This window comes from Rhinoderma darwinii, chromosome 7, assembly GCF_050947455.1.
Source record: "Rhinoderma darwinii isolate aRhiDar2 chromosome 7, aRhiDar2.hap1, whole genome shotgun sequence".
Taxonomy (NCBI): Eukaryota; Metazoa; Chordata; class Amphibia; order Anura; family Rhinodermatidae; genus Rhinoderma; species Rhinoderma darwinii.
The window spans coordinates 31,007,215-31,029,315 of NC_134693.1; the positions used below are offsets into that span (position 1 = coordinate 31,007,215).

The window sequence follows — 22,101 nt, forward strand, 5'->3', positions numbered from 1 at the left end:
CCTATACACACGCCCCTATACATACGCACACACCTACGCACGCACACCCCCTATACATACACGCGCACCCCCCTATACATACACATGCACCCCCCCCTATACACACGCGCACACCCCCCTATACACACACACGCGCACACACCCCTATACACACGTGCACACCCCCTATACACACGTGCACACCCCCTATACACACGCACACGCCTACACACGCACCCCCCTACGCACGCACGCACGCACACCCCCTATATACACACCCACCCCCTATATACACACCCACCCCCTATATACACATCCACCCCCCTATATACGCATACACCCCCCTATATACATACACACACACACACACACACACACACACACACCCCTATACACAAACACCCCCCTATACACACACGCGCACACCCCCCTATACACATACACGCGCGCACCCCCTATACACATACACGCGCGCGCGCACCCCCTACACACACACACACACACACACACGCGCACGCACACCCCTATACATACACGCGCACGCACACACCCTATACAAACATGCGCAACCCCCTATACGCGCACACCCCCTATACATACACGTGCACACCCCTATACACCCCCCTATACATACACGCGCACACCCCCTTATACGTACACACGCATACCCTCTATACACACACCCCCCCTATACACACGCGCCCCCTACACACACCCCCCTATACATACACGCACACCCCCCTATACGCACGCGCGCGCACACACACCCATACACGCACGCGCGCGCACACACAACCATACACGCGCACACACACCCTATACAAACACGCGCACCCCCCCTATACGCGCACCCCCTACACACACACACCCCCTATACATACACGTGCACACCCCCTATACACACACACACCCCCTATACATACACGCGCACACCCCCTATACATACACACGCACACCCCCTATACATACACCCCCCCTATACGCACGCACGCCCATACACGTGCACACACCCTATACACACACCCCCTATACATACACGCGCACACCCCCTATACACACACGCACACCCCCTACACATACACACGCATACCCCCAACACACACGCACGCACACACACCCCCCCTATACACACACCCTGCACGCACGCACGCACGCACCCCCTATACGTGCACACCCCCTACACACACCCCCTATACATACACGTGCACACCCCCTATACATACCCCCCTATACATACTCACACACACCCCTATGCACACCCCCCTATACATACACGCGCACACCCCCTATACGCGCACATCCCCCTATACACACACCCTATACATACACGCGCATACCCCCTACACACGCACGCACGCACGCACGCACGCACACCCTCTCTATACATGTACACACCCACACCTACACACCCCCCCTTTACATACACACACATCTACACTTGCACACCCCTATACACACCCCCCCACACCCCTCTACCAACCCCCCTATACACTTACCCCTACACACACGCACACCCCCCTATACATACACGCGCATGGCTCATGACATTGCATCTTGGTGGCAGCCTATTAGAGGACAGTGGGGGACCTCCATAACCTTTGGGGGCACATTTTGCATAACTCCGTCCAAAAGATGAATTTCCACATGTTAAAGGGATTTTGTTTTTTTGTTCTTTTTTCCCCCCATAAACTCCACTACTTTTGTCTGATATTGCAGCTCGGTTCTATTCAATTGATTGGGACTAATCTGCAATACCAGACACAGCCCACAGACAAGAGTGGTGCTTTTAGAGAAAAAAAAATAAAAAATCTCATACATACCCCTTTAAGTCTTGGTTACCTGGAGACTTTTTATAGCGTAACAGATTTATTGTAACTATGGAGATACAGCTGCAGTACAAAGTCATACATTGAGTTGCATGCAAGCTGCCCATCAGTAAAGCTGCAAAAAGTCTGTGTAGCCCAATAATTAATGGATGTATCTTTAGCTTAGATTTTTCTCCTGCAATAAATAGAATATGTCTGTAATACATATCTTTATGGTTATTCCGCACAGATCAGTCGCTGACACATCAGCTGTGGTTGAATGATCTCATTGATGAATTTGTGCCTTTTCTACCCTTGGAACGCGGTCACGTGAAGCTGTGTATTCGAGATGCTATAGAGGCTCGCGGCCTGACGTACAGAGAGAGCGCACTGGAATCTGTTCTCGAAGAACTTCTGTTTGTGCCAAAGGAGGAAAAGATTTTCTCAGCTCAAGGATGCAAACAAGTGGCCCAAAGAATCAACTTCATGAAGCTTTAATTTAATGGCAAGAGACTCTAAGGAGCTTAGTTAAAATGGACCAGTCTGAGACTAGACAGGAGAAGAGCCTTGGGATTTGGAGTAGTTTTGGAAATAGTCTAATACTGTCCCTATGGCCCTCCAGATGTGCACCGCAGCCCATGGTAGCGGACATTCAGCTGCTGCGACCTCCACGGAGGCTTCTGTTACAGAGCAAACCACACATGCACCTTACTTGCCTTGAACATGTTACCTCTATTCTATAATAAGTCATTATTTATTTATTCATATTAACATATTGGTGGAAACCTTTTTACTGGTAATAAATCATTTATCCTGTTCCGGACTATAACATTCCTTGCATAGTGTCTGCACGTAGTTCATTCAGGTGAAACTCCAGTCCGGTACTGTCGTCGAGTTCACACTGCAGTCAAGGTCATCCTGTAACTGGCGATATCTCTTTACCTCTGATGATGCAATATACAATGTCTGGGTCTAGCGTGGGTACAGTGCAGAGACCCCAGTATTTGCTGTCTGTAGCTGGGCCAGTGTACACATGAACCTGTAATGCTCCCAGTGTCAGAGGTCGGTCATATTGACCCTGATTGCGCACACACAAGAATTACTGCATCAAGATTTTCCCGTTACTAATTCTACACCTATAGTCAGGAACATGTCTCTCTTTCACGATTGTGAAACTGCAACTCCCAGCATGCCCTGACAGGTATAGGCTGCCGTTGGTTTATACTATCCTACTACTGAACATTGCAAGTTCACTTATAACCTATAAATCTTACAACCCAGATTCCCATTGCCATGACCTGGTATGCTGTTAAAATAAAAAGTAGCCCTTGCTTGGTAAACTAAGGTTTGTGGGATATAAACCCACATATTTAAAAAAAATATATATAATTTACAGAGAAAGGCCTTGTACAGTCTTTTGGTCTATCGACTTAATAGGAACAGTGTCATCACAATTATTTTTTTATATGTTAAAGATGTTAGTGCTTTATTAAAAACGTTTATATTTATTTGTGTGTTTGTGTTTTACTTTTTCTTATTTTTACACTTTTTCTTCCCTATAGGGGCTGCCATTTTTTGTTCCATTTCTGTATGTGTCGATTAACGACACATACAGACATGGAATACGGCAGCCACAGTCCCATAGGGACTGCGAACGGCTCCCGTCCCATCCACTTCTGTGTACGCCGTCTGTGTGGGAACTGCGCATGCGCCGCTCCCACACAGTCCAATTTGAAATTGGCGCCGTCCGGCGCCATTTTCCTGTGGACCGGAAGTCGCGGCCGGACAGTAAGATTACTACTTCCGGTCGCGGCTTCCGGACTTGTGAACTTGGACCAGCGGCAGCAGACGGAGCGGACGGGCCGGAGAGAGCCGCGGCGGCAGGAGCAGGTAAGAGATTTCAATGTATGTTCGCGTTTGTGTACGTTTACTACTGTATGTAAACCTACTACACTGTGTGTTAGCTCAAAAAATGGCGACACACAGTGTAGGAGGTTAGACCGTTCAAACCCCTCGTTTATCCCGGCACTAGCCAGGATAAAGGAGGGGGGGATGCTGAGAGCTCACTAGAGCGAGGGCTTTTTACCCAATTTTGCAATGCTGCAATTTTGGGAATAGCTCCATCTAGTGACCAGCAATGGGAAATATTATAAATTAGAATCTAATTTATAATATTTCCTGACTCGTGAAAAAAAAATAAAAAAAATTGAACAATGTTTAATCACCTACACACTAAATGTTTAATTAAAAAAACCAAAAACATGTTTTTCTGGCAACACATTCCCTTAAGGTGTAATTTATTGGAAAAACTATGGGGGAAGAGTTACTAATAAAAAGTGTACCAAAAAAGTGGCGGTAGTAGTAGTATATTATTAGCACGAATAAGGAGTCATAAAACGCCCCACATTTACTAAAGAATATGGGTATGTGCACACGCTAGCTGTCATTTACGTGTGAAAAGACAGACTGTTTTCAAGAGAAAACAGCTGCCTCGTTTCACACGTAAATGCTCCTTGCATTTTGCGAGCCGTCTGAGACGCTCGTAAATCTTGAGCTGTGCTTCATTGAGTTCAATGAAGAACAGCTCAAATTACGTTGCAAAAAAGTGTCCTGCACTTCTTTGCCGAGGCAGTCCATTTACGCGTCGTCGTTTGACAGCTGTCAAACGACAACGCGTAAATTACATTCAAATGAATGGGCAGATGTTTGCCGACGTATTGTAGCCTTATTTTCAGACGTAAAGCGAGGCATAATACGCCTCGTTTACGTCTGAAAATAAGTTGTGTGAGCCCAGCCTAAAACTCTGCCTAGTGGGTTGTGCCAAATAGATTATGCCACGTGCCCACATTTTGTTAGAGAGAATTATGCCAAATCTAACTCATGAATTTATACAACCTATGATACTACTGTTACATCTATCCCTATGGACACGGAGCTCGCATTGAAGTTTTGTAATTTTTTCCCCCTAATCTTGAAAAAACACACAGGAGCTGGTAAAAAAAACAATCAAATGGTTTGTTGGAGTGGTTTGTTTCTACACAAATATTGCAGTTTTCAATTGGACCCAACACCTATGCCCTTCAAAACGCCTAACCCCCTACACCAGCCAATGACAACTAGGAGCAATGTTCTTTACACCCCCCCCCCTTTAATGAAACATTGCACTGTAGCCAAACACAATCAGTGACCCCTATCATCTGTACTATGCCCATCCTGCAAGCAGGGGGGTATTGATAGCGTGGAGAACTAGTTGGCTGCCTCCCCACTACTCTGTGTATTTAACATTCAGCACATTTGTTTTATTTTTATAGATGGAGTTTCAGCTAATAGATTGCATAATATAAATACACACAAGGAGGGGGGGGGGGCACGTACTGTGATAAAGGGGCATTTCAGAGTCATTTAAACAATAAATCAAAAGTACTAGTGAATAGAGCTGGGCAATAAATCGAAAAATAACCAAAATTCAGCTAAATTAAACCTCATCTTGGGCATTTCAGTTTCTTCAATTACTTTCTTTTGTTTCCGGTTTCAACTGTATTGGGTATGCGGAAGGCAGTTACAGGAGCATTATACTGCGTGGAGGGAAGTTATAGGGATATTATACCGTGGGGAAAAGCTATGAGCTATTATACTGTGTGGGGGCAGTGTCAGGGGGTATATTATATTCAGTATACAGCAGGCTCCAGATAAATATTAATTCAATGGCGTGGCATGTGAATAGGGGTGTGGCATGCAAAAGGGGTGTGGTCTAAATAATAAATTAATGGTAGTCAAGGTTATATGTTCAACTAATCGTGATTTTGATTTAGGTCATAATCGCCCAGCCTTACTATTGAATATAAGAAACTTTAGAATATATCTTATATCTTTAAAAAGGGTTATATTCTTACCCCAGGGCTGGATCACAGCTACACTGCTACTTACTGCTGTATAATCTCAGTGTTGCTGCTTCTATATATGGTATAACTAGAAGACCTGATAGCTAGTAGATGGAGCTTAACAGCTCAGAGACCAATGAGAATTATAGAAAGAGCCTGCAAAGGAGAAAACTGCTAAACAATGCCATATACAAGTAATATAATGGCGAGAAATATTATTCCTCATGTACACAAATGATAGCTTATTCTGAAAGTTAGGTACACCCTCCACACCATTGACACCTTACCAGACAAGAGTAGAATTACTGACCATATTAAACAAATGATAACTAAATCACCTCCACATACTATAATTATAATATTTCCAGTAAGAAACTGCATAAAAAAAAATTGTTACATTTTCTTCCAAGAAAGAAGCAAGACACCAAAACAGCAGAGGCTTCAAGTTTATTTGCGATAAAATATTGCAACATCCTTTTCTCTTTTTTGTTGTTTTTCTTAAAAATAACAAAAAATGATATATAACATGGCATCCATTCAAAAGTCACATTCACGTCACATTTAACACTGTTAGCTGTTCACAGTCAGAAAATAAACCAGTAACAAATTAAATAAAAAAAAAAACAAAAAAAAAACACCAACAAAATATATTACAAGTACTATAAAAAAAAAGAAAATAAAGAAAACACTGGTGGATTGTAGGGAGCATGTCGGAGGTGTGCAGCACCGGCCATCCCAGAGAACTCAAGAACTTGCTCTGCAATGCTTTATGGACTGGTAGTGATCCCCAGTACTTAAAGGAAGGGTGTCGCAAAAAAATTTTTTATATCAATTTGCTTTTAGTGTTTTATTAAAAAAAAAAATATTTATTTGTGTGTTTGTGTTTTACAATTTTTTTATTTTCTAGCTTTTTTCTCTATGGGGGCTGCCATTTTTTTTCCCATCTCTGTATGTGTCGATTAACGACACATACAGACATGTACGGCACATACATCCCCATAGAGAATGCGAACGGGAGCCGTTCCATTCACTATGCTGTACGCCGTCTGTGTGGGAACGGCGCATGCCGCTCCCACACAGTCCAAATGGAAGGTCTTCGGCCGAGCAACATCAGGCGCCATTTTCTTGTGGACCGGAAGCCGCGGCCGGACAGTAAGATGACTACTTCCGGTCGCGGCTTCCGGACATGTGTTCAGAAGCAAGCACTAGGAGTGGAGGGAGCAGACGGAGCGGAGGGAGCGGCGGCGGCAGGAAAGTTATGTCTGTCTGTGTATGTACGTGTTTTAGTGTGTGATTACTACTGTATGTAAACCTACTACACTGTGTGTTCGCTCAAAAAATGGCGGCAGACAGTGTAGGAGGTTTGAACATTCAATCCCCTCCTTTCTCCTGGCACTAGCCAGGATAAAGGAGGGGGGGATTGTTTGAGGACGCTAGAGCGAGTGTGTCTTCTCAAATTTTGCAGCCTAAAGCAATGTGGTTGCTTTACCACATGCCCAATGCTGCAATTTTGGGAATTGCTCCCTCTAGTGACCAGCACAGGGAAATGTTATAAATTAGAATCTAATTTATAATATTTCCTGACCTGTTGAAAAAATTAAAAAAATTATAACAATGTTTTAATCATTTATACACTAACTGTTTAACAAAAAATAAATAAAATAAAAAAAATTCTAGCGACACATTCCCTTTAATGCACGAAGCATCACAAACTCAACTTGCCAATGGGTAGACTTATGGTAAGGAAGACATATAAGCTACCAGGCAACTATTTAACAAGGGGCTTAGTGAAGAAGATATATACAGAGAGAAGACATTATAAAGATCATTATGTTCTAGAAGAGCGTCCACTCAAAACATAAGAAGAAAGAATCCCACTCACTGGGGTCTATGAAGCTGAGAAAATGGAAGTTGTGCTCGGCCACGTCAACATTTCTTTGCTCCTTTAGTCATCAAAGCCAAAATTTGTCAGCTCTCCTAAGAAATGATCCTGGCAAACAGCCCCCCATAATTCAGCTTCCTGAACCCCTGTGAGTGTGACCTGAAGAAAGGGGCAGAATCAGAAATTTGGGTTAATATTCAGATTTTAAGTAAATTTAAAGGAGTTGCATGAGATTAGAAAAAGGTTTTTTTGTTCTTTTTTTAAGAAACAGTGGCACTGTTGTCTATGGGATGTGTCTGGTTTTGCAGCTCAGCCACATTCACTTGAACGGTGATGAGCTGCAATACCAAGCACATCCTGTGGATAGGGGGGGGCACTGTTTCTGGAAAGGAAAAAGTGGACCCCTTTGCTAATCTTATACAAGCCCTTTAAGCTTTAGTGTGTCTTGATGGCAGCTCCACACGAGTCACCCTAGCAGCCTTATAGTGCAGAATTGGATTGATTAGCGGTTACTGGCCCAAGTGTATATGGCAGCAGACATTCATGGTATGCACACATTCTGCTATGTGCAGAAATGACAGCACTGGTGATCACAAAGACGGGGAGCGAGGTGGCCTCTGTGACCCCGGAGGGTGTGCAGGTAAAGGAAGAACAGCAGACCACTATTAGTACATGCAGCATAGCTTTCTATACCAAGAATACTACATTCAGGCAGCTAAAATGTTACGCGCTGTGTTCACTGGGGTGAAAAGGTGCCAAGGCACTGACACTAGACATATTTAATATACATTTCTATAATAAAAGGTGCATTCACTGTGCTGCATCCCGCGGGCTCATTTCGTCCTGGTGGGTGACTATATATTAAATCATTACAGATAAATCACAAAACCCTCGTCCACTTATAGTCACACAATCATCGGCAGAAGCCTGTACTGATATTGATGTCCTACATTAATCAAATTGACCTTTCTGCAACAAATTAACCCATGCAATTTTTTTGGGCAGTTCCAAGCACCCTCTATTAGGATACAATGGTCTCGGATGTTCATTTCGCGGTTCAAATCCAATAATTGCTCCATATATTCATTCATTCTATAAGCCAGTAAATCCGACTTGTCATTTCTGCTTTCTACACACCGCAAGGATAACTTGGGGGTACAGAGAGAGAAATCGAACTTGATATAAAAAAAAAAAGTGACGTCAATAAAGTAGGATCTGTTCACGTCTGGTGACACTAGTCATGTGAATACATTCAGAGAGATGCTTGTAGTGTTCTACATTGTAGTCAATCAGCTAATGTCTATAAGTGTAACAGTATGTGCTATGAGCAAACCCATCGTTTCTGATGACACCTCGGATATTGTGCAGGCGTTTGCACTAAGTAAATGCACCCCCTATATCTCCACCCATCGCTCAATTCAGACTCCAGTTATGACCGTATTCCAGTACTGCCCAGAAACAGCATTTCAGACCATTGCATTCATTAACTATGTGGATACAGACAGCGTTAACTGTGATCACAAAACTCCCATATACATATTTTGCTTTACAGAAAGAGGGCATACCCCAAGTGAGGTTACAATAGATCATTCTCTATACAAAATCTGGGGAAAAAAAATATCAAACATTGTAATAACTCCATGATTAAGTGGCATCCATCAGGTTCATGTAAAAGAGTTCCAAGTGTGCACGGACACTACGTAATGCTGACGGTGGCCAAAGCAGTCACATTGCATTGTGGGTCAGATAATGCATAGAAAACATGCTATGATGTCACTGAAAATGACAACTCAATATCCAACTAGTGAAAAATAAAAAACACAAATCCTCTAAAATGTCGGATTTCATGACGTATACGGTGACATTACTAGTGTTATTAAAGTGTACCCATTGGTTACATAAAGTGGAGGCAGCAATTTTGCAGCTGAAATAAATATTCATGGGACTGGCACTAACCAGTAAAATAGGAACTAGGAGATCAAGTGCTTCAATAACTACGTCATTAGTTCCCCGTGAAATCATAAGTTGGGTAATTGTGATCAGCCCAAAAATGGTCTGCAGAGACCCTCCCTATACCAGAGGTTCTGGTTACCACCTACAGTATAAATTGCCAGAAGAACATGACCGGCAGAGATCGAACAAGGTAAGAGGCCTACCTGGGCAAAGCCAAATCCACACACGCATGACATATGACCTTTATGAGTCGTTCTCATCAACTTCCCCCTATGGAGGATCTTGTCTCCACCTATATACATATAGACTTCTCTACCTGGCCCAAGGAGAACAGGGTGCCCAACTAAACCATGCCATGGCTCCATTCTCATTCTGAAATAACCGATAGCACTCAAAGGATATTCTAACTTTCCGAACTGTATGTTTGGACCCATTGAGAAAAAAACTCCAAAAAAAAAGGAGAAAAATATATTAAACCTGAGATGTAAAAGGACAAAAAGCAAAGCAAACATGATTTAAAAAATAAAAAAATAAAATAAAAAGTAAAATGTCCAGTTTCTTAGTTTAAAATGTGTTTTGCAGGATTTTTATTTTTCTGTCTTAACCAGCATAGTAAATATTCTTCCACAGAATCTAAACCCTTCCACGGTTTCCTCCAAAGATGAGGTTACTACCCTCTGTCCCACACTCGCCAGTGCATCAGATTTGTGAAAGTCATTCTGTGATGTTTTGTATTACATAAAACAAACGCCTTACATACAAGACATCAATAGCTACCTCTGCACCACATCGCTGATCTCCTGCACGCAGGACAGTAAGTTTTTAATGACAGGGTTTGGACTCTGGGAAGCAGAGGACGTACCTCCTGCCCCAGCGGAAGACACCTGCAGCTCCTGCAAACTGACCTCTAATCGACTAACAGCCTCGCGAAAGGCAAATTTGTTCCGTGTTTGGGGTATGGAGTCCACGTATCCAGTGCAATAGTCCAGAAGCTGGTGTCCTGTGTCAACCAGTTGGCTGTTGGGTTGGGGAACGGTCAGAGCACTGGATAGCATTCTAGCGCACTGCAAAAGAGCTTCTTTGCTTATTTTGTCTGCAGGAATCTTCTCTGCATGTTGCTTTGACTTCCTTAGTGCCCCTCTACCACCACCTGCTGCCCCATTGGAAAGCTTTCCTACATGGGTAACCGGAGGTGGTGGTGGCAGCATGGGCCGGGAAGGCTTGGCTGCCCTTTCAGTAACCGGCTGTGTAGGTGTTGGTGAGGCCGTCTCTTCTGCAGGCGGCTGTTGCAGAAATCTTACATTTGGCGGCGGAGGGGGAGCACATTTAGGTTTCAGTCGGCGATGAGAAGGGCGGTCTTTTTCAGAACCAGCTGGTGATACATGTTCCTGAAGCAATTTGAAGGTGTGACCTAAAGAATCCATTCCAACCAGCTGAATATCTGTAGAAGCATTTCTTGGCGATGGCGAAATGAGAACCGGCACTTTATGGTTGTGAGCGGCAGCAGGGAAAGACGAAGAGGCACCTCCTGCGTGCTTGCTGGGTGAGGACCTCTCATCTGCACCTGTGCGCAGACCACCATTTCGCTCACCACCTCCAGTCCGTGGAAGCATTTTGGGCTTTCCTCTATCTCTGCTGGACAGCGGGGGTGCTATAACTAATGCAGTTCTTGGAAGTTCCTGCTGGTTCTCATCTGGTTGTGAAGACACTGAGGGAGCATGGTCCAGCTGGACCTTAGTCCGATGGCAGTTTCTGGGTAGTGTCATGGACATCCTGTCTTGCTCAGTAACAACAGGAGACATGGAAGATGTGGAGTTTGACCTGGGGAAAGGTTTGGACTGATCCTCATTGCTTCCTGGTTTTCCTGTCCGCAATCCAAATGTCTTTTTTATGAGACGGGGTGTGAAGAAGCCAGATATTCCAGTCCAACCCCCACTTATCCCCCCATTGGTTTCTTCTGAAAAATTACGTTGCGATGTGCCCCCATAGCACTTATGAGAGCCCGGAGAACCAGGAGTGTCTAGACCATCAAGTGGCTGGAAAGTAGCAAGTTCTCCAGTTAGTTCTGGCCTTTTGTGAGGTTGGTTCTCCATTTCACGGAAGGAGCTGCTGCGTTTTGGAGGCTGCGGGGCACTCTTTTTCTTCATGAAAGAGCTGAAGAATCCCCCCTTTCGGTCGCGTGTAAATGTTGTTTCTTTAGGATCTCCTAGTAAACTGCTTGGAGATTTGTCCCTCTGTTTGCGTGGAAGGGCCGGGGAGCCACTAGCTACAGGAGACCCACGAAGAATTCCTAACAAGAAAAAGGCCAAATAAAACTATAAACTATTGCTATATCACCGAAAATCAATTGGGGTTAAAGTGGATATGTCAGCTTTATATGCAGACCTATGTAAGGCCCTGTTCACATGGAGTATTTTTTACCCACAGCCATTGAGCGTCGCAGGCAAAAAACGCTGCAAGAAACGATCTGCCTCCCATTGATTTCAATGGAAGGCAGAACCGCGGCAAGAAAGAGCATGCAGCTTTTTTTTAATTTTTTTACCGCAAGCGGGTAAAAGCCACCATGGGAAAAAACGCCTCCACCCCTTATTGAAATCAATGGGGGGCAGTTTCGGCCATTTTTGGCGCCGATTCTGACGCGGTTTCCATGTCAAAATCAGTGTAAAAAAAATCTCTGTGTGAACTGGGCCTAAGAGTATTTGTTCACACCTGCGCCTGAGAGCTTTGTTCACACCTGCGCTAGAGCTCCGTTCCGTCGGAGCTTTATGTCGGAACAGAGCCCTGACCGACACAAACGGAAACCATAGGTTTCTGTTTCCATCATCATTGATTTCAATGGTGACGGATCCGGTGCCAATGGTTTCCGTTTGTCTCAGTTGTGTAAGGGTTCCGTTGTTTTTGACGGAATGAATAGCGCAGTCGACTACGGTATTGATTCCGTCAAAACAACGGAACCCTTACACAACTGAGACAAACGGAGACCATTGGCATCGGATCCGTCACCATTGAAATCAATGGTGACAAACCTATTGTTTCCGTTTGTGTCTGTCAGGGCTCCGTTCCGACGGAAAGCTCAGACGGAACGTCGGAACGGAGCCCTAGCGCAGATGTGAACGAAGCCTTTCATAGGACAGCATATTAAGCTGACAGATCCACTTTAACATGGGTATTATGACAGCTCCACAAACACAGGAAGTAGACAGAGCAAAGTTGATTTTACAATTACCATACAATATATTACTTGCCCCCTTAGTACCTGGAGTTGTGCTTGAGGTGGAGTTATCGGATGAATCACCGGTGCCTTCAATGTTCTCCTTGTTCTCCGCTTTCTTCTTCAGGGTTCGGGATTTAGAGGGTAGCGTGGGAAGACGGCTCTGATAAGAAACAGATGTTGTAGAGGAAGCTGTGCGCCCCAGTTCTTCAGCAACCTCTGTAAGTGGGGAAACATGTTAGATCAGTACGTGGAACAAACACGCAGCTCTAAAACGTTACCTTCTGATTTACTGCCTAAAATGCCATTGATTCTTAATAAACGGGTAGTAAGCATTCTCATTTCTCAAAATATGCCAATCCTCAATATTAAATTCTTGGCTAAAAGTGATTATGTGGGGAGTGAAAATTATTAGTAGTGCGCTCACTGCAGTACGTGAGAAGACTCGCTAAGCTCTGATAAGCCATAACATTATGATCAGTGCTCTGGGACCGCATTGATCCCAACATTGAAAAGGACCGCTGCTCCCGGCCAGCCACTATGCAGGAAGTTGCAGTAGGTCAATTCAAGTGAACTTCGCTGTATTGTGGATAGAAAGGAGCGTCGATGTGCAGAGAAAAGCTGTGATGGAGCTGCAGTGTTGACTAGCACGGGGACTCTACAATTCTGAGGATTAGTGGGGGTCCTGGCAGTTGGACTCCACTTTTGAGGACGTTATGGCATATCCTAGGATATACCATCACTTCCTATGGTGGGAAGCCCCTTTTAAGAAGTCGCAACATAAAGCTGGGGATATTCAAATTGTACTCTACATTTACTCAGGGAGCACTTTATGTAGATGAGGAATTACCCAAATATGTGATCCTAAACAATGAATCCACAGGTTTATGTTTTATGTAGAATAGCCAAGCTTGAATAAACAGGAACTGGCCAAAGTACATGTACTGACGATCAGCCTAGAAGTGTTAGCCCTTATGCACACGACAGGGTTTACCGGCCATCAAAAAAATGTCCATCAGACGGCTGCCGTAGGAACAATAGACCCCAAATGGGGCTATTCACACGACCGATTTTTTGACGTCCCGGGAAACCCGGCCGTCAAAAAATGGGACATGCCCTATTTTCGGCCGTTTACCCGGCCCCCATAGAAGTCTACTGGGCCGGGTAATACACGGCCATCACTTGAATGTGCTCCAAGTGATGGCCATGTCTTCCGTTGCTGGCTCTCTCGCCTCCTCACAGTGCGAAGTGCATGTGAGGAGGAGGAGGAGGGTATTCTTTTGCTCCCTGTAGGAGCAGAATCCACAATCCCTGGCCACAGCTTTGGCAACGCTGTGCCCGAGGATTGGGGATCCCGCTCCAGCAGAGGTCCCTGACTTCACTGTGTCCATATATGGACACAGGGACTTCTGAAGCGTAATCCCCACCACTGTGGCCAGGGATTCCAATCCAGGAGAAGTCCCTCACTTCACTGTCCATATATGGACAGTGAAGTGAGGGACTTTTCCTGGAGCCGTCCCCTACAGGAAAGCATGGGGGGGATGCCATCTATAGGGGGGTGACTATGTACAAGGGGTCCGTGTGGCACTACCTACGAGGGGGTCCGTGTGGCACTACCTACGAGGGGGTCCGTGTGGCACTACCTACAAGGGGGTCCGTGTGGCACTACCTACAAGGGGGTCCGTGTGTCACTACCTACAAGGGGGTCCGTGTGTCACTACCTACAAGGGGGTCCGTGTGTCACTACCTACAAGGGGGGCCGTGTGTCACTACCTACAAGGGGGGCTGTGTGTCACTACCTACAAGGGGGGCTGTGTGTCACTACCTACAAGGGGGGCTGTGTGTCACTACCTACAAGGGGGGCTGTGTGTCACTACCTACAAGGGGGTCTGTGTGTCACTTCCTACAAGGGGGTCTGTGTGTCACTACCTACAAGGGGGTCTGTGTAACACTTCCTACAAGGGGGTCTGTGTAACACTTCCTACAAGGGGCTCTGTGTGGCACTACCTACAAGGGGGGCTGTGTGGCACTACCTACATGGGGGCTGTGGCAGTATCTACAGAGGGAAGTGTGTGGCAAAAGATTTACAAACTAAATTAATCTGATTTTAAAACGGACAAGGAAAAAAACCGGATGCAAAACGGGTCAAAGTCGGCCGTTAAAAATGGCAACACGACCCGGAACGAAACAGGAACGGATGCAAAACGGCCGGGAAAAATGGCCCAAAACGGCCGTTTTTATTGGCCGACACTCGGACCCTTCTCAGGACATTCGCCAGAATAGGACCCATTTTGTAGGGTTGTTTATAATAACTTACCCTCATTTATATTGGAATCATGAAACATTGTTTCAAAGGCTTGGTGTGTCTCAGCAAAAGAAGGTCTTTCGGCGGGATTCCACTGCCAACCTAAGGAGCAAACAGCATTTATTAGGAAAATTGCTATTAAAATTTCATGCAAAAAATCTATGAATGTGTAAGAACATAAATGGTAGTGGATTATTATAAATACCACCCTTCTATATACGGTGCATGTCTACATGGATGCATTAACTATCATTTGGATGGAAATGATAATTAAATGATTTAATACCACGTCATGTTCGATACATATACTCAATATCAGGGACATCGCTCGACTGTTGCAATATAACGTAATACACAAGTTTACTCACACGCTCTCATCAGTTCATAGACTTTTGGGGGACAACCCTCAGGCTGCTCCATGCGATACCCTTTCTCCAGCAAATCATAAACCTGGGATAGGTCAATGCCAGGGTAGGGGGACATGCCATAGGTAGCAATCTCCCAAAGTAGCACACCAAAAGCTACATAAGAGAAGAAACCATCATGGATTAGAGGAAAACATTGCCGTGAGAAATCCCTATCTGCAGGTGAAATATAACGCTGCCGAAGGGTTTTACTTCCACATCTCTATATTCTGGTATCGGAGATTATATTTGGCAACTCCCAAAGTTAAAAATCCCCATTTAGTTATTCTTTATCATGGAATTTTCTAACAAGTTCATACCCCAGACATCTGATTTTATTGAGAAAGTATTGTATGCCAGGCTTTCAGGAGCAGTCCATTTTATAGGGAATTTGGCACCGGCGTGCGCGGTGTACGTGTCGCCAGTCATGAGACGAGAAAGACCAAAATCAGCCACTTTGACCACATGATTTTCACCAACCAAGCAGTTCCTTGCAGCAAGATCCCTAGAGGACAAAACATATTAAAAATCAGAACAAAAACAGCCAAAAGTACCATATGATCGCTGCAACCAGTAACGCAAGGGGCTCTCTGAGTACCACAAACCGAAGGTGCATGCAGCTCACCGGTGGATGAAGTTTTTCCTCTCCAGATACTCCATGGCGGAGGAGATCTGCGTGGCCATATAAAGCAGAACAACTGCAGTCACTTCCTCACGGTTACATTCCCGGAGATAGTCTAGCAAGTTCCCAAAGTGCATGTATTCTGTTACAATATAAAACGGGGGCTCCAGTGTGCAGACACCTGACAGGACGTGACAGGAAATGTTAGGAGGTGCAGCTTTCATGCACAGTCTATAGATACAGGTTATAGATCACTTCAAATGCAGTTTCTTGCTGTACTAACCTAAGAGTTGCACAAGGTTGGGATGTTTGATCTCTTTCATGACCGCAGCCTCCTTCAGAAACTCTTCTACCTCCATAGTGTCTTCCTGAAAGGGATAAACATCACAGGTATGAGGACGAGTGACCAGTTTTATGTGAAACAGAACCGTCTACATGACCGATTACCACAAAATATTCTTTAGCGTTTGTCTCGTTGAATTTTGTTAGCAAATCAGGAACCAGTGTGACAAATATAGAATAATAGAAAATCCTCCCATCTTACTACTGCAGTCTGTAGCTAGACTATCTCTATTGTAATCAATGAATGGATAGGAAGCTAGGTCTCGTGTTAAAGGAACACTACGTGGAAAACTGATATTTTAGGTTATGCCTTATGTTGGGGGAAGAGCATGACAGCGGGATCGAAAGAGAGAATCCCTGTGTAATGCACTGCTCCTCAGACACTGAACCGGGCATACATGGTATCAGTTTTAATTGAAATGTCTCTTTAAGGGGTTCTGCACCGTTGTTCACTATTGCTCACATGGCTAATCTGATCACCCTATATATGTATATGTCCTATAGAACTAGGTCTGTATCTGCATATGGGAATATAAACACTGCAGACATGTTCTAATTTTGCATCACTATCAATGCAGGTTTGGATCTATGGGTTGTATCCAAGAAAAGTCTGGCAAATGGCCAGCACAATGCTAAGTTCACACGGTTTTTTATAAGATGAAAAACCAGTCGCTGATTCTGCCTCCAAAATCAGCCTGTTCTCTGGACTGATTTTGGAGGCATAGATTTTAAAATGTAAGCCGTTTTGGATGCTGTTTTTGGTGCTTTTCAGGGCAAAAAACAGCACCGCTGACGCTGGTTTTTTTTCAGCTTCCCATTGCAGACAGGTCAGGAGGCTTCATTTTTCTCCATCGTCGCTGAATTAATTTTAACGAGCTGAAAAATCAGCGCCGATTCCCATTGAAAGAATTTGGAGGCAAAAGCGAGGTGGAATTAGTGTGCATAATACGCTGTGTGAACACAGCCTAAGATTTTCTTTTATTAATAATAAACAATCTAGAAGAAGCATGCATTTACACAACTCCCATAAATATCATCTGAACATCGAAAATGGAAAAATAAAATAAAATTCTAATTTTAGACTGAAAGAAAAACAAACCATGGCATTAGCTCCAGGCAGTAACAGCACATTCGTATACGTCTCTGTTGTAGGATGTTTTCCCCCAGTAGTTGTGGAGGAATGTGAAAACACATATTGAGAGTTCCTTCCCACACGTACGATCCCTGCAGCTTCTGCACTAATGGCTCTGAACATGATGAAATAGTTGCTGTGCTTATCCAGGAGTTGTCATTCCAAATCCTGGGTTTACATGTCGCGGTCAAAATGCACTTTTGCCACGTTTTACAGAAAAACTCCAGTCCATTTGCTTACTGTCAATATGCAAAAAATGTCCTACGCTGTGGAAGCCGTGCAGACCACCAGTGTTTTATAGGACAGTCACATGTATAGTCACTCTTCCCCTCCATATAAAATTCATACAGGTGGTTCAGCGAGGTCAGGTTACATTTGTGTATAAATGTCGAATGTAGAGACGGGTCTACTTTAACCTCAAGATCCTAGAAAATGCCCCACCGTTCGGCCCCTTAATAAAGGGTATCTATAAGACGTTCTTTATAAAATCATTATGTGGGGTCTCCTAAACCCACTCAATGGAGCCCTGAACTCTCGTTCCGGGTGGCGTTCGACAGCAATACTGTGCCAGGATCCTGTCCTGATTGGCCAAGAGGCACCATGTGTTTGAGTCTACGACTCTGGCGAGGAGGCTTGTTCTTGAATAGAGCCGTGTAATAGCAGCTGCTGAATAACTTTAACAACCATGTTTCTTAAATAAATTGTTGTTACTTGAAATTTACAGGAAAAAAATAAAAAATAAAATAAACCACTGTTATTCTTACCTTTAGAGTTTTTACAGCTACTGTGAGGCTATATTTTTTCCAGACCCCTACATAAACTTCTCCGTATTGCCCCCCTCCCAGCTTGTGCTTCATGGTTATGTCTGTGCGTTCCATCTCCCACTTATCGTGAATGGGGGACACTCCATAAACGGTGGGCTTGTTGCACTTAGGTGCAGGGTAGTGTAAAATAGTGACAAGGCCATCAGCCACGGTGGAGTGATGGTGGACCAGTTCAGCCAGTGTGTTGAAACGGCTCTCCGCAGTGACATAGACCTGGAATACAAAAAGCCGATCAATTCAAATAATTCTCAACATAACATGAGCTCTATGTATATATGCCCAACTACAATGACTTGCACTTTCCACCAATAACTATATACACTAAATTCTGACCCCCAAAAAAACGTGGCGCCTGTCAATATTTTACCACAATGGTCTCACCTTGCCATCAGAGGCAGTGTTTATGCGGTAGTGGTAGACTCGACCCTCATAACGCAGGGAAATAGAGAGTTGACCCGGGCTGCTCTCGCTCTCTCGCACCAGGAAGCTGCCATTAATAAGACTGCTGAGAAGATATTCTGCTGCACTCCTAGACACGGGGCCGTGGTACCAGGAGTGTTTCTCTAGGCTGTTGACAGGAGTGATGTAATTACTGGGCACCCAGCCCTGGCCATTCTTTGACAGCACCTCACACCATTCTCCATTCTGGTTATAGCACAATACACGTAGCTTCTCTCCTGCAATGTGAAACCAAACAAGAACCAGTTATCAAAAATCGTAAGATTTATTTTAATTTTTTTTAAAGAAAATCTCTGAAACCTTAAAAGGAACATTCTAGGCACAAGCCATACCCTGCGTTATGCCTAATGCGGGGCTTGAGGGGGCGGAGCATGACACAGATTCAAAACACCAAAGAGAGCATCTCTAAGTCATGTACCGCTCCCTCAGGGACTATGCCGAACACACGGAGGGAGATTTACTAAGAAAAATGCACCAGAATTCTGTTACAAATTGCATAAAAATGGCGTCTGCTAAATTTATTGAGGGTTTTAGGCACTTTTTTCAACTTTATACATTAAGGACAGAATTCATAAATCTGTCGAAAATAGAGGAGTTTTGTCTGGAGTTTTCCTCAAAAAATTATCTAGTTGAGGAAAATTAGCATTGCTAGCCACCAGCATGGATTTTGCTTAATTTACATTTTAAATGTAAAAAAATACAAAATTTAGTAGGAAATATATTAGAGAATTGCTGATATGAAGCGTCACAGGTGGTGATTTAGTTTAGCGCCATCAAAGAAGGAAACGGCGCTGCTCATCTCGGTGGAATCAGTAATCCAAAAATGAGAAGAAAGGACAAAAACAAACCTTTAGTGATGCTCAGAGTATTGTCTCCGCTGGCCACAAAATCATAGAGAGCAAGGAAGAGATTGGGGTCGCTCTCTGTGGCTCCCAGCAGGTTCTCTTTGGAGCTCCAGCGGATGGCGTCATTGAGTGCTTGAGGTTCCGATTCACTGCCATAAGGACGGTGCAATGCTTCTAGAAGGAGAAAACGAGAGCGGAAGAGCTCAAGATAAGATATCAAGTGATTTACTTTAGTATCCCAATGCAAGAAGTGGAATTACTCAAACTACAATAAAGAAAATGACTAAGTAAACACTCCTGTCACACATTGTGATAACTTAAGCACATCGGCTTTGTTCACATCTGTATCCTGTTTTTCCATCGTTCTCCCCCGTCATAGGAGCACAAGAAAAAAAAAAACACGTAGTCATACGATGATCTGGAGTTTGACACCAACTGTGCTTGAAGGAGCCCCTTGACTTTAATGTTTTTTTTGGGGGGTTTCCCTCATTTTACTGGATAAAACATCGCAGCATGCTGCAAGGTTTCGTCCGTCATTTTTCACCGGATCTGCGAAGGAGGGCACGTAACGAGCCTTTGTTGCAAATGTGAACACAGCCTTAAACAGTCAAAGAATTGCTAAAATGCATGAGAATAAAAAAGCGAATGTCCTATGAATATGACGCAAGATCAAGCGTATATCATTTAAATGGACACGAACTCTGGAAATGAATGAGGAAGAAAACATCTACTTGCTGCCAGACATTCTGCCGGGGGATGGAATAATATTCTTGATGAAACCTGGGTCCGCTGTCTGCACATGCACAGAGAGAGGAGGCCAAATGGTTGTCTCCTGTGAAAGATTTATTTTTTTATCTCCCTATTTTAGTGGTCATATACACAGAACAGGCCCGATACATTGTAGGCTATACTGTGGCTAGTATTTAATCCATTCTATTTTTAATATTAACACAACAGTCGTAAAAGTACCAACCTGCTGGATTTTTGGTCGCAAGTCGCACATGACTTTGCCAGCATAGACTTTAATGTAACTCCTTTTGCGACCGACTCACTTGCCAAATGTCAGCAATTTTCCTTTTGTTGGGTGTCTTTTGGATGTTGCAAAGTCTAAATCGCATGTGACTTGCAACCCTAAAATAGTCGTGCAGCCCAAGCCTTGGAGCTGCTCAAGCTGGGGAATCCCGGAATACGGGTTCAGTATGTTATTTCAGAGCTCGTTTGCAATTCATGCACAATATATCCCTCCATTAACCAGAGGGAATGAAGAAAAGCGAACAAAAAAATTAAAAAACTTTCATTAGTCTCTGATTCCAGAAGATGCAGTTTACAATACAGCATTTGATTACCAATGCAGGACAGACAATGGAAATAGTCTTTGAACATTGGTGACCCATAAAGGTGTCGCTCTGACTGAATGGCCTGCCAAAAGTTCTCAAAACAAAGTTGCAACCAGACCCCGGGACCCCAGGCAATGTGAGGTCTTCAGCACTAGTGACTTTTTAGGTCTGTAATTTCAGGAATTCCCTAATGTAAACCCAACCAAGTCCAGCAGTCTGGATGCTAAAAGAGGGCAGCAATATTTTGTGAGAAGAGCCAGACACTGGAGAAGCCGGGAGTCAGACACCATGATAAAAATAAATGACATCGAAAGACAGAAAACAAGAGCGCAGGTTTCCAGGCTCCTCCGCTGACCACTAGACAGAGTTTATTTCCAACATGACATCACAAGTATCATGTGCCAGTTATAGACTGGACGTGTGTCATCTCCTAAAATAATCAAGACCTACACCATTTCACCCAGCCAGACCATTCCTTGAATACAGGCATCATTTATGAGCTTTCTGGAAGACTAAAATAGTTTACACAAATTAAATACATGGGACTCACAAGATCTGTTACCAGACTGCAGTGCCCAGTGCACGCAAAACACTGACGGACCGACCCAGTACTGGAAATAATCCGTCCCTATCGCTAAAAATCCCTGGACACATTGAGAGCCGTGTCTCCGAATGCAAAAGCTGCATATAGTCAAAAATAAATTAAATGAATATAGTAAACTATGAACTAAATAAAACACACCAGTATTAACATCCTGCAAGACACATTCATTTTGCATGAGCATCAGGTGCTCCGGCATTAATATGTTCATATTAAAAATTATTCCCAAGCCACCAATTTTTTTTTTGTTGTACCTTAGCGGCTCATGTGTGCGACCCCATATACCAACCAAATCTAAGTTGATTAGCTTGTCATAGGTAAACAGGAGCGGCCGTCAGCCGAGCCGTCAGTCCAGCTAACTGGACAGCAGCGTTATGCAGCTACTATGTAAGGCGACATGCACATGACCGTAATTCTGATCCGCAATTACGTTTCCGTAATTGCAGATCAAGATACTGATCCATTAATTTCTATGGCCCACGGACACACTCCTGTATATTTACAGGTAAGTGTTCGGGC

General features: G+C 44.0%; 2 protein-coding genes across 2 annotated transcripts in view; one reads left to right on the forward strand and one right to left on the reverse strand.

Moving 5' to 3' along the window:
* TOR3A (torsin family 3 member A) overlaps positions 1 to 2,351 on the forward strand; it is a 12,839-nt gene extending 10,488 nt beyond the window's left edge. Inside the window, exon 6 of the mRNA XM_075832158.1 lies at positions 2,035 to 2,351. Within this exon, the coding sequence (XP_075688273.1) occupies positions 2,035 to 2,282 (248 nt within the window). The 3' untranslated portion in view covers positions 2,283 to 2,351. The remainder of the gene's footprint in view (positions 1 to 2,034) is intronic.
* A 3,742-nt stretch (positions 2,352 to 6,093) lies between these two features.
* ABL2 (ABL proto-oncogene 2, non-receptor tyrosine kinase) overlaps positions 6,094 to 22,101 on the reverse strand; it is a 50,047-nt gene continuing 34,039 nt past the window's right edge. The window contains exons 2-11 of the mRNA XM_075833112.1: positions 19,648 to 19,818; positions 18,722 to 19,017; positions 18,281 to 18,553; positions 16,326 to 16,410; positions 16,046 to 16,223; positions 15,741 to 15,925; positions 15,385 to 15,537; positions 15,029 to 15,118; positions 12,757 to 12,930; positions 6,094 to 11,790 (exon numbers count right to left, since the gene is read on the reverse strand). Of these exons, the coding sequence (XP_075689227.1) occupies positions 10,274 to 11,790; positions 12,757 to 12,930; positions 15,029 to 15,118; positions 15,385 to 15,537; positions 15,741 to 15,925; positions 16,046 to 16,223; positions 16,326 to 16,410; positions 18,281 to 18,553; positions 18,722 to 19,017; positions 19,648 to 19,818 (3,122 nt within the window). The 3' untranslated portion in view covers positions 6,094 to 10,273. The remainder of the gene's footprint in view (positions 11,791 to 12,756; positions 12,931 to 15,028; positions 15,119 to 15,384; positions 15,538 to 15,740; positions 15,926 to 16,045; positions 16,224 to 16,325; positions 16,411 to 18,280; positions 18,554 to 18,721; positions 19,018 to 19,647; positions 19,819 to 22,101) is intronic.